This window comes from Aphelocoma coerulescens, chromosome 2 (assembly GCF_041296385.1).
Source record: "Aphelocoma coerulescens isolate FSJ_1873_10779 chromosome 2, UR_Acoe_1.0, whole genome shotgun sequence".
NCBI classification, from domain to species: Eukaryota; Metazoa; Chordata; class Aves; order Passeriformes; family Corvidae; genus Aphelocoma; species Aphelocoma coerulescens.
The window spans coordinates 59,418,633-59,432,586 of NC_091015.1; the positions used below are offsets into that span (position 1 = coordinate 59,418,633).

At 35.4% G+C, this 13,954-nt stretch overlaps 1 protein-coding gene across 1 annotated transcript in view; it reads right to left on the reverse strand.

Annotated features, from left to right (window-relative positions):
- Positions 1 to 13,954, reverse strand: part of CNTNAP2 (contactin associated protein 2) — a 1,047,354-nt gene that overhangs the window by 448,507 nt on the left and 584,893 nt on the right. The window contains exon 9 of the mRNA XM_069007741.1: positions 10,916 to 11,065. Coding sequence (XP_068863842.1) covers positions 10,916 to 11,065 — 150 coding nt within the window. The remainder of the gene's footprint in view (positions 1 to 10,915; positions 11,066 to 13,954) is intronic.

Genomic DNA, 13,954 nt, shown 5'->3' on the forward strand with positions numbered 1-13,954 from the left:
ATTGTAAGCAAAGTATTTTTGAAACAGTCTTAGACTTATGATGAAAGCCAAACTGTTTATTCCACTAAGCAAGAACATCTTACATACAGTTTGCAAGCTTCTGAGATGTTGAAAGTCAATGAAACTGCAGATCAATAGTATTAGAAATGTGTGTCACAATCATTGTGATCTGTAGAGCAGTAAACTCTAAGGCTGTTTTTGAAACTGCCAATAATCAGATTCTTCCTGCCCTTCCACCTCCTGAAAGTAGCAAGGCAGAAAATGGAGTGAATTTTGTAAATGAGACTAGTTTCAGAGCAGTTTCATGAAAAATTATGGGCAAGGAAGAATGTTCTGTATGTCACACTCCAAAGAATAAAAAAGATATTGCATGAAACAAATCTCCTTAAGGATGCTCTCTGAATGCTGGTATCGCCCTCTTCAAAGGATTATTTTTTTTTCAGCTCAGTAAAATCTGAGTTAGTCCTGAAATTCCATCGGAGTCCTTACACATTTGTTCTTGACTGTGAAAACAAATCTAAAGGGTGAAATGCAAAGACTTGGATAGCTGCCTCGCTGTAATGACGTGCTGAGAATACATTCATTAGTCAGAGCCTGTCTCAAATACATTCAAGTAAAGAATAAAATGGAATCTACAGTAACTGCTAATACATTTGCCATAGCAGTATTATAATGAATACTTTTGAAAGATATTAGAATCATGGCAAACTTCTTTGACCCAATTAAAGAAAGTTTTACTGAAAAGTTTCCATGAAGATTCTTGGTTGCATTACTTTTCTGCTTTCTCGATCAAATGTGACTTTTGAAAATCTGTCTTTATTAATTTTAAATTACAAGGTCATTCAGATGCCACAATATTAATTAAACAATGTATGTATGCAAATGAAATCAACTTTTTGAGCGTCAGTTACAGCGCCTGAATATAACTCTGAAAGTCATCAGTGAAAAGCTAAAAAGACCTTACATGTGGCATAATTTAGTAAGTACTTGCCTACTACAGGTCCAAGCATGGAACAGAGACAACTACAAAACTCTTCAAATTTCACATGCTTTTATGACTTTCAGGAATTTTTTTCTACAAGTGGATTGTACCAACAATGGATTTTGGATCTTTGTTTAAACTTCAAAATATTGAAGCACTAAATAAAATTAGTTCTGTTGAACACATATTTGATGACTGCACATGTATGCACATGTGGTTGTGCCATTTTGTAGAACCACCCTGGTGACTGATGGCACATTTCAAAAACAATTTTTGACTAAACAAGAATTCCACTTACCAAATGATAGGTGGATATGATATTTTTATATTTCTGGGCACTAACATGAGATATGATCATAGTCTTTCTGCTAATATTTGTAGGATTCTTGAAAAGATCACTCACTGCATTTATAAAGACTTGTCCTATTTGACTTTTGTTGAGATCATAAATATAAAAAAATCTCTTTAAAAATGAAATAGGAATATATAACTGACAAAAAGAACCCCACTATTCTCAGAAAGATTTAAGCTTCATTCATTATTCCAGTTGTATAATTCCTCAGTGACCTTTCTTCAACATGCATCAAGATATGCAGTATTCCATCTTTGTGGTATCTAGAGATTTTTCATCAAGTATCTACAGAATAACTGAATCACTACCAGCATGAGCACTGTATACTGATTCCATGATTTTAAGACATTCAGATAGCAAAAGGCTCTCCTTCCTTTCCAGTTGTGTTTTCCCCTCTACTTCAGCCAAGTTCTTATGTGAACAGTGAATGTGCAATCAAAAAAAAAGCAACATGTAAAAGCTCTTATCAAGTCAACAGAGAACAAGATTTGGAAAGACAATAAGTATAAATAAGAGAGTATAAAAAATGCAAGAGGGTCAGACTCTGGGCAACTTGTTCCTATGAATGAAAATCATGGGAATATGGGATCTGAACATCTTGTTATGATGTCAGTGAAACCACAAAAGGCCTAATTAATTACAAAAAAATATATAATTTACTCTGAAGCACCACAGAACCCTCCAAACTTACAGAATTGAATATAAAAATTGGTTTTCAAAAAGCTGATTAAAAAATGCCAAGCAAGTACAAAAAGTATTTTGGGAAGACTGGTCAGTAACAATAATAAAAATAAGGTGTAAGAAGCAGATGAAGCATTTTCAAACACCACTAAAGCTTGCTTATTTTTGAGGAATCATTTACTTGGAAAAAGATTCACAAGGAAATATCATTAGTGTCCTCCAGAGAGAATTTTTGCTGTTATAGATTAAAGCAAAATATTTCCTACACAAATACAACAACCTCATGCACACTGCTATTCTACACTACTATTTGACTTGTTTTTATTGATAAATAGAAGTTTGCTTACCAAAGGATTTTCAGTCATTGTATATTACTAGTCACAGCATCTAATCTCACTTGGATTTGTTGGACAAGATCAAATGATAAGCATGCAGGTCTCACTCCAGAAGCAGAAAGTCTGTAATCACTTCTCAGGATCAGCTGAGTTATGCATACATTTGGGATGATGGGCAATGAACTCAAAGAGACTAAGACTATCCTTTATTTCCATGGCAACAGATCCAGTCTCTCTTTTCTCCAGTTTGTAATATAACCTTGACAGTGACCATCATCCCTCAACAGTCTTGTATTTCCTTTCTTCATTCATAAACACAGGATTTTTTTAACAGCTGCATGGTTAGTATTTATGCTAATTCTCCTATCTTGGAGATCTTGCTCTGTCTTAAGGAAAGAAAACCACCACCACCACCATACCTGCACAAAACAAACAAACAAAAAATTAAAATGCCAAAGGATTGCGGCCATTCAGTGAATAAACTGAATGGCAGTGTCTTTGACAGGACTTAATAACCCAAAATGGTCTAGCAATTTGCTGGTTAACTACCAATTACCTCCTAAAGATATCATCAATATTAAATATTCAGTACTGCATTATCAAACCTTCTCCACCCAAATTAAACTCAAAGCAAACATAATTTGACTCTTACAAGGTAATTTAATGCAAACTGGGCAGTAAACCAGTTGCCATCAGCGATCCACGCTGGAGATTTGTGTATCTCCAACTTGTTAATTTCTGCTGCAAAGTACTATACAGGTAAGTTCAGTGCTTAGCTGGTAAGTGAAAAACAAGGTTTTAAACCTTCTCTTTCAGCTTCACGGTTCCATTTTGCCAATTTATGCAGACAAATCAGCTCTACACCACTGACTGTGAGATTCAACGAAGTTCTTTCTTTGGAAGACATAAGCCTTTAAAATCTGCTTCATGATTTACAAAAACATCACTAATAAGTGTTCTTATTAGAGCTGTAGATTGCCACTTTTATATGATGAGATTTGTTGTCTTCAGTAGAAGGTGATAACAACCTGGGACTGCAGGCATGCAAGGATTTAATTGGCAGCCCTAGACACAAAGGGCTAACTGCAGTTTGCTTAAATAGTAGAAGCAGCAGGCTGTAATTATAATTGGAGCTCAAATCAGGTTTCATACATGTGACAGAATTTACAATCAACACTGAGAATCATTCTCCACTCAGGCCATACGAGTCAGACAGGCCTTTTTCTAAATAATATATTTTTGTTCTGTGTCCCACTTTCAAAAACACTACATTTGGTGATATCTGGTTTTCTTACTCCTGTTATGCATTTATGAATTATTAAATCAGATTTCAAAAGTTATTCATGTTCATAATTATCTAGATAAGTAGATTTCTCTGAAAAGTGAATCAGTTGTCTGACTATCATCAGAATCAATAGCATTTAGGCAATTTTTTGCCTAAGGTTGTTTACAATATTAACAGGTGCTCATTTACATACTTAAAACATTGGAATGTGACTGAAAATCTGTCTTATATTTAGAGGTGTGGGAGAAAAAAGGGAGGAGGCCACCAGGATGATCAGAGGGATTGAGCACCTCTCGTATGAGGAAAGGATGAGAGAAATGGATTTTTCAGCCTGGAAATAGAAGGCTTACAGGTTACCTAATTGTGGCTTTCCAGTAACTTAAAGGAGCCTACAAGGAGTATGGAGAGGGATCCTTTACAAAGACAAGGGGGAATGGGTTTAAACTGAAAGAGGTTAAGTTTAGATCAGATATTAGGAAGAATTTCTTTACTGTGAGGGTGGTGAGACACTGGAACTTGTTGCCCAGAGATGTGTGCCCTGTCCTTGGATGTGTTTAAGGCCAGGTTGGATGGAGCTCTGAGCAATGTGGTCTAGTGGAACATGTCACTGTCCAGGATGGAGGGGTTGGAACTACACTGATCTTCCCTTCCAATCCAAGCCATTCTATAATTCTATGATTCTATGATTTTAAAGACGAAAATCACAGATTTTTCCCATGGAAAATCCGATGAGGAGCATCAGTAAGTCACTCCCCAAAGAAAAGAAAGCCTCTGAAAACAGTATGGCTTGTTGATGGCACCAGGAATTTACCTTTTCTTATTTCTATTTTTTCTTTCCTGTACAGATGTGTTGAATTGTGGCTGTGGACAATAAGCACATGCATACACCCAGAAGCACAGCCAGGACACCCTTGAGAAATAGGTTAAGTTGGTAGAAGTGCTATTCCACTATTAGCATTCTCCACTATTTAGAAGTAGGATTATTTTCATACACCAGAAAAGCATATGTGTTTATTTTTCACATCACAATTCAACACACACACACAGACATATTTGTGATTCCTAATGCCATCAATAGGCCACATTATTTTTAGTGTTCTAAAACCATAGAGCTCTAATCAGTGCTGTCTCATGATTAGTACTGGTTAATATTCTTATCAACTTTCACTGCTTCTTGAAATGCCTGCCCTTCCCTCCTATTGGTATTTTTTTCACTTACTGGTACCAAAAACCTTGTAGCTTGACCTACTAATGGTAATAAAGGAGGGCCATATAGAATACAGGTATAATTTTCACTTTTGAGTGTATCTGCAATAGCTTTCTTCTGGGTCTTCAACAGAATTTTCCTTCTCCAAAAGTGATTCCTTTAGAAGAAGGGTAGATAATTTTTACAAGCCCTTTTCCTTTCCGTTTGGAGTCAAGATCTATACTATGTAGGGGATTTCCTCTATTTTTATTTGAATTTTCTAGAATATTCAGAGACTGGTACAATTTGCTTCAGACTAAGACTCAGGTAACAGTATGACTACTATACTTAGTGAAAAAGGAAATAAATAATATACTCACAGAGTGAGAGACAACAGAGTTCCATAAAGTCAATCTACTCCTTCCCCTGTCCATGCAGGTTTACTTTCTATGGTACATATTCTTCCTCATTCTTTGTTCTTTATTGGTTTTAAATGTCAATAAAAGTAAACAAAATATATTGAAAAATTTGATGTTCTCTTTTCTGCTGCATGCAAACATTGGCTTTAGTGCTTGCAAGAAAATAAACAAAAGAGATAACATTTCTATGCTCTATTTTTTGAGAAACTTCTAGATATATATTCTGTGGCTAAGATCTTCAGCTTAACAAGAGATTTATGTTGCAACAAGGGGAGCTCTTTTCAAGACTTCATCCATTTATTTTTCAGTGGATAGACATTTCTCATATTTAATAGGCCTTTGCTCAAAAGCTGAAGTTATTCCAGCAAGACTCATGCCCCCATACATGCATTCCTAACCTGCCATTACCATGCATTTCATCTTTTATTTGCTTGCACATTGGACCAACTTTCTGCCTGCACCTGTTCTCCTTCAGGACATCAATCTATCTCCAGTATTTCTGCTTGTACTGTTGTGTAAAATGTGTTGGTGGATTGGCATATTGCCATATCATAACATCACTGCTATTACTGAAAATTAATCACAGAAAGTCACCATTATTGTTCTTGGTCTCATTTGTCTAACCTTCAAATTATTTGAATTAAATAAACAAAACTTTAAACATGATGAAAAAAGCATAAATCTCAAAGAGTTAATGGGCAATGATGATCAACTCCCTTCAGCTCTGTCAGTTTTATAAAGGGAATGTGAACTCAGTCGTGTTTCCTCGTTCATGGTACAAGAGACTTGATGAAATAATACAGAATTTCAATCATGTACTAAATACCAGAGAGAGGTTTATAGTTGCCTGGCATCTAATTTTTTTTTTTTTACTTGCTACGAGTACTTCCTTTCTTTGCTCATGTTTATAAATTTTGCATATCTGTATTCTTTGCTTGTGTATTGACTTATAAACATTCCAGATTTAGAAATCCAAGGTATGAGGGCTGTTGAAACATAAGATCCATTCCAATTCTTTTATTTCCATTTCATGTGTTTACCATTATTTCGTAGGTCTGACTTGGAAGAATACCTGAAGATGAATGTTGAAGACACACAAAAATCACAATATACTCTGAGTTACTTGGAATTTCTTCTGTGTTCTCATTGTGGATTTGTATTGGAGTTTACAATAGAGTTATGATCATGAGAAGAAAGATTTCAAAATACACTGAACACTCTTACAACAAGAAATGCAAATTAGAGCATCCTATCTTGTGGTCATACATGAAAAAGAAAACCCAAAACCCCACAAAAAACAAATGGACAGCAAAACTGAAGCCCTGACATACTAAAAGTTGTCAGTAAAGACTAGCAAAAATACAAATACAACCAAACCTCATTGTTAATGATTTATATGTGAGAAGTTTCAGACTTACAAGAATGATATCAGCAGGGACTTTAGTCTTTTATTTTTTAGGTAACAGATAACATGAATTGCCATTAGTTGGGTCTCATTTATTGGTTTTGCTGAACAAATTTGAATTTGAGCTACAGAAACATTCTTCCCCACTCCTGAAAAAAAAAAAACCCAGGTGACCCCTTTCTATCTGACAATACTTGTAATTATGATACTTCAGATGCTTTTAAATGGCAGTGACACTACCTAGGAAGTCTGACCATGACTATAACAGCTGTTAATGAAAAAAATCCACATAATTATAACAATGGGTAACTTGATGAAAAATGTAGACACACCACGCAAAGACCTTTAAGAAAGGAAGTTTCACAGAATAGTCCAGAAAATGTGAAACATAGGAAGGTAATTTTTCTCCTTGAATTCCCTCCTCCTTCCACCACCTCTAATTTAATGGAATTTTAGACCAAAACAACTTCTCCAAACAAATGAGTTCTACTCCAGGAAGAAGACTTCATATGTTTTGTACAGAAAGGGAGGACATTCTATACACCTCAGACAGGTGTCCCACAGGAAACTTACTGCATATTCCCTTCATCTTTGCTTGTCAGAAAAAGCAGCACATAGTGGACTGACAGATGCTTGCTGTGTACATTTGACTTCAATGAAAATTTAGCACTCATACTAAAAACTCTCCCATCCTTGAGCCAGTGAAAAGGAGAGGGTAAGTAGACAGAATTAAAAGGAAATGTCATAGAAACAAGTCAAAATTATGTCTCTAATAAAATATTTCCTATGGACATCAGGCAGCTATTAGGTGGTTTGGTGAAAGCTTAGGATGCTTCTCAAAAGCGCTTTATTGCCAACAGTGCAAATGAGGTTATTGGACTCATTTTCACTCTGTGATTCACTTCTTCTGTTCTGTTTCTTTGTTTTATGCAGATAATTGGAAACAACAAAGGAACATCATTCTCTAGAGCTTAGTAGGGAAGTTTACTTCTTTCCAAAAACACAAATTCAAGAGAAGAAAAAGAAGGAAAACAAAACCAGTGGGCAGAAAATAATAGTTATACAGAAGGGTGATAGGCAATTAGCACCCACCCTCCCGCATACACCAGCACACATTCACACAATCTACAGAAATGCCTGATCTTAACACAGCTTCACCTAAGTCTTTAGGCTTGAATAAAACATCACTGCTGTCTGTCCCTTGGGAGGATCTCAGAAGTGCTGGGAGATGGCACTGGAGAGGTAAAAGGTAAGGGGAAAAAAAGACTTTAACAGTACTGAACATAATAGTCTCTGACAGAGAAATAAAGAATACTCTTATGGTTTAATTAAAGTTTTTCAGAACTAGAAAAGTTAGTTCTACGAGCAGAAGTCACAAAATATTCTGATTTCCACATCTCCTTTATTCAAATGTTGCTGCAAGTGTTGCAAAAATCTGGCTCTGCTGGTCAATGACAAGCATTTTTGAGAAAATATTGTACTGCAGTACTGAAATGAAACTTTTAAATCTTTTCTTCAGCAAAGACAGTAACATTGCCTATAATATACATCTGCTGTATTGATACCGGGAGACACAAACATAAAGAGGTTCACTTATTTTGGGATCAGAGAAAGGGAAAGTTTGGATAACAAAACACTTGCATACATATAGTAGCTCCTTGAAAGATGAAGTAGGCTATCAAAGAGTGTTCAGAGCATGCTAGAAATGCTGCGCAACCTCTCCAAGCACAAATTCAATGGTCTGAGCTTTCTCAGTGTTTTGAAAGGTCAACAAAAACAGCAGTGGGATTGGATGAATATCATAACACTGCTATCTTTAAATCTCATCATTTAACTTCTGCATCTGTTATATATCTTTATATTTCAGAATACAAATGTTTAACAGTGTATCTGTAACTATTGTATTCAGTTCTTTAGCAAAGAAATCTACTAGATTCATTTTCACAATGAAAATATATCATCACCAAAGAATTGATAATTCTTTCTGTGAGCCATCTAGCATTTTGCAGAAACCAAACATACAATTCAAGAAGAAGTTTTCACTTCCTAACCAACTATTTGCAGAAAATAAGTGTTTGATGCTTTCTTATCTGAACTTATTTCTAAGGAAACTAATGAAAACATCTTTGATGGTCCAAATGTTTGAGGTTCCCCAATATTCTCTTCTATACATCCTCTTGCAAATGTTATTTATTAAAAGCCATGACTTGGTGCACTTCTAAAGACAAGTAAGGAGGATCATGTACATTTGGAGGGAATAGAACAAAGATACCTTTGCCTTATAAGATGTAGATCATGAATATAAAGATTAGGTTTCTAACATAGATCCAAAAGACCGGCTTTAAGTTGCAGTTTTTAATATATTATTTATCTATATTTATCTATTTTTATCTATATTTATCTATATTTATCTATATCTATGTCTATATCACCTATATATCATACATTTATATAGCAATTTTCATGTGGGACTTATAAATGGGTACTATAAATTAAACTTCCTCAGATTCACAGCTTCAGACAGTTAATGTAAGTATAGTGTTGCAAATGCAGATTTTGAAATAAACTTGGGACATGAAGGTTAGGACACCACTGTTCTTTTGACATACCTTTAGAAGACCTTTCAGAGGATGAGAGATACTAAGGAAAAACAAACACCCAGAGTTTGTGTAACAGGACCATGTGTTTGCATGAACAGATGTGGGAATGAGACTTCAGGGAATCCATGATTGACTTCCATATCCCACTAGAGCAATATCTGCATGCACACTTGTTTTTTATGGAAGAACGGTGGAATTATAAAGTACAGGTCAGCAATCACAAATCAAGCAGATGTCATAGTCCAACTGAAATGACAACAAATCAACCTGACTTGTGACCGAGAAAGGGTATAAAAACTACCTGGAGAAACCAGACAATCTATCCCTCACAGACAAGGAAACAGACGTAAAAGACATTTCAGAAGAAATCAATCAATAAATCTCTCTCCAGAGATGTAATAGTGATCTAGGGATTTTACCTATCAAAATTAACAGAATTTAACACGATGTATTATGTACAGCATTTCTTCTCATTGTCTCCTACGTGTGCTTAATAACATCATTTCATTAGAATGTCCCAGGCTGTTCTGACAAGTTGAACATATATATGGTTTAGCAACAAAATAATTTTCATGCTTTAGCATGTGGAAATGGTCTGTGCTAGAACTCTTACTGGAGGCAATAGGCTAAAACACCAGTCCTAGCTGAAATAAGGGTATTGGAAAATATGCATGTTACAGCACCAGGAAGTTTAACTCTTTTGACAGACGAACTTTATTTGATAATTAATTGAAAATAACCTTGAAATTATTTTTTTCCCTTTCTACTTAGGGTACTTCATGTAACACTAAATTTTCCATCCCTTGAGTAATGTTATGACTATTTATAGTATCACATTTATATTTATTTATTTTTATTAGACATGCAACTTGTAAGTTTGAAAAAAAAATCAATTTTTAACACTGATAAATTCTTCTTTTAAAATGTATGTTCTCTGTCTGAAAAATTAATGTTCAACCTCAAATGTGTGGGACACTTCAAAAGTACAACGTGCAATTTTTTTGGATGAAAAATATTTTTGACACACAAACACACTTTTTAATATAGAAATTTAAATGTCAATTTAAAAAATCCAAGCGTTTTGATGACCTTTTTTGATTTTCATAAATGCTAACATAGAAGAGCAAGCACAATAAATATTGAAGGCACAATTTTTAAGAACTCTTTTTAGTATATGGACTGTCAAAAGACAAAAAATACTGAACTAAGGCTTCAACCTTAGTTGAAGTTGAAGAGAGCTTTTTAATTATCCACAATTATGACAGTATTTAAAAAACAGCAAAAGGTTAAGACCTGTCCTGAACAATGATATTTGTTTTTATTTCTTCAGGATTTCAAACTCGAAAAGTTAAGTTAATTACTCTACTTGGTGCCTTTTATTTAAACTATTAAGATACCCCTTTCTCTGAAATGTTTAGAGATCAGAGAAATTATTCCAAGTTAGATTGTACAGAACTTCTCAGGGTTTCCTTTGTAAGAATAAGGAGGTGTAAAAATGTTCTGAGAAGTGAAATTAAGTTTAGTATTGTACTCTTTGATGAGCAGCACCTAGATATTCAACTCATAATAAGATCCACATGAATGAATTACATCCTGAACTCCATTTCACCTGTTATAGACTAAAAGACAACAGCACTTTAAGCGTGTATTTGTTTTGATATTTTTTTTACCTCCAAAGAAATATTTTTCTCCAGTCTTGACTTGCAGAGGGCTGTTTGTTCGAACAGCTGAAGCTTCATCGCCATCAATGGTGAGGACAGCAAAATTTTCCTTAGCTAGGAATCGAACTTCATGCCACTGTCCATCATTGAGACCAGAGCCTATGAAGAGCAAAAAAACATTGCAACATTTTACTTACTCCAATATTTATTATCTCTAAGGGTTCGTGTGTTTCTCTCGAGGCTCATTATATGAGATTTAATAAAGGTTACTGCAGAAATGAAATCATTTTAGTGTGATAACAAGGTATTGTTATTAAAGTAACTATAACAAAGAAATCCACATTATATCATAAATACAAGTCTTGGGACTACTGAAGTGTCCATGCTTGCAGGCATAATAGTATCTAACTACAGATGTTATCACTCACCTTTCCTATCAAAAGCCATATTCTGAATTTTACTAATAAAGGATATGTTTAAATCATTTCTATGATCAAGCTCAGAAGGAAAAGATGTTGGTTCATCCATTTAACTATAGTGAGTAACAGTGCCAAAGGGCACATTATGCTCATGTTAAGCTCGAACAAGTTAAATGTTACCAAGAAAAGGGAAAGGAAAAATAGGAGGGGAAAAGGCTCACATAGGTGGAGAACTCACAGCTAATCCTGTCATTGGGATGTGGGGCTACTCACAGAAGAGGAAGACATTATCACAGAGGTACTGCAAAACCAGCAAATGTCTGAAAACCCCACAATCTTAGGGGAGCACCATCCTCCCAACACTGGCAGCAGTGGAGCAGATGGAATCGTTCATTCATTCAGATATTTTAAAACCCCCTGAATTAATATACTTCTAATATTGTCTCCAGCAGCTGGCAGAAAGCCAGTTTGCCTGGCATATTAAGAACTGCAAAAGGGTACTAGTTTGTTGTACTCATTTCCGTGAAGACAGTTTATGTTGGGTCAGCAAATAAGTAGCAAACGCTGTAGTAAAAGCAAATTCCAAGTTATGGCACCTCTTACAAGCAACATTTTCTGCACCTTGATAAAGTCACCTTAGCAAAATGTCATTTGCCAAAATAAACCACAATGCAAAGTAATAAGATGTTTCTAAAATTAAGTGGGATGCAAATGTCAGCAGAAGTATAATGCAAGATAACTTATCAAAAATATTCAAAAGAATGTTACTTTCTCTGAACAAGGAATAATAGTCATGGCAAACAGATATACCTAAACATTTGATGACTATTTTTTCCTAGTGTTTTCACATCTTTTTTTAAAATATGAGATCAAGTGGTAAAATAACAGAGTGCTCTTCTCAGAATATTCTCAGAAAACTCATTAGTATTAATAAAAGTGGCAGAAGCCTCTTGAAAATGTATCAGCAAGAAATGTTTCTACCAATGCTTATAAGCTTATTCAATCTAGAGTAAGAACAGATGAAAGACTTAATATACCAAATATGAGGGAAATTTTCTTTCTGTTTGTAAGCTCTTTCATTTTCTTTACATTTGAAAAAGAAGAAACTGAAAAACATATAATTATAACCCAGATAAAATTAATTTCCACTGATAATTAACTAAGAAAGAAAAAGACGACAATTTTTTATAGACTTCCAAACCAAAATTGTTAGAGAATGTGCTACTGCAACTGAAGCTTATCAGAACATACTTAAAACCCCAATTTTCAAGTCTGAGATGACCTAATATTAAAAAATTTATTCTTTATTTTTATGGAGCTATTCAGTATTACCTTGAATGGAATAACAATGACTAAAGACTCCTTGACAAAATTAAGAATTGGCTATTAAAACACGGGGAACAAAAGCAGCGGCATGAGCTGTTCATCATAAAGGGAGGTATGTCTAAAACATTCTCTGGGAAGGGGGATATTGCAGAAACCAAGACACAACAGGTTATGAGACAAGAAGGTGCACAGCTGAGCACAGCCAAACCTCTCAGCCCCAGGCAGTGAGAAGTGAGGGGAAGCGGGGCAGAAACAGCCCTGCCAGTTCCAAGGGAGGGCGGGAGCAGAGACGGGAGGGGCTCTGCCCACCAGAGCAGAGGAACAACTGAAGGAGCAGGAGCAGAAGTGTCCTGGTCTTAGCCCTGTATCCCTCTTGTGCTGCTCAGGAAGTGGACGTAGAGGACTTGTGACTGAGGAAATTGAGCTTCAAGAAGGAGGAAGAAAGGTGTTGTTTTAATGATTGCCTTTGTTTCTCATTACCTAGGCTTATTTTAATCGGCAATGAATTAAATTAATTTTCCCAAGCCGAGTCTGTTTTGCTTGCAGCTGTAATTGGTACATTATCTCCCTGTTTTTATCTCACTTCATGAACTTCTCAATCTTATTTTCTCCCCTTTCCCTGTTGAGGAGTGGGAGTGAGAGAAGCCACCATGACAACTTGTGGAGCTAAAGACAGATGATTATGCTATGAAATTGGAAATTCACTGTACTTCATATAATGCTAAGTTCACCATCCTCACCTCCTGAAGATACTCCTTTGTAAAAGAATGACCTAAAAGTACTAATGAGAAAAGTGTTTTAAATTAAATATAGCATGCGATGCAAAATACTTCAATTATTTTAATCTGTATTTTTGTATTTTGTGTTTGTACTGTGCTCTCCCCATGTGCAGTGAAGGGAAAACCCCCCCAAGCTCACCGGCAGCACACTGAGAAACTGAACATTACAATGACTCAAGGCAAAAAGCAGGTGGAGGGAAGGTGGATCAGCAGAGCAGGTGGTTCTCCTGAGCAGATCAGAAAATGAGAGCATGAGGAGAGCTGCAGGTTAAGAGCAAAAGTGATATCATGCATTCTCTCTGTGTGCACAGCATTTAGCAAGATGTACTAAGGGAACACATTGCTGTCTGTAAGCTGCTTGCTAGAGGCATGATTGGAGAAGCATTGTTGTTTTGACTGTATTAAAAATATCTGCCCTTACAAGTTGGCATCATTCCTGTCAGTCCCTGAAAGAGGACATTGTTTCTTCTTTATCAACTCTTCAGTGTATTGATACAAAATAATCATAAATTAAGGATGTTTTC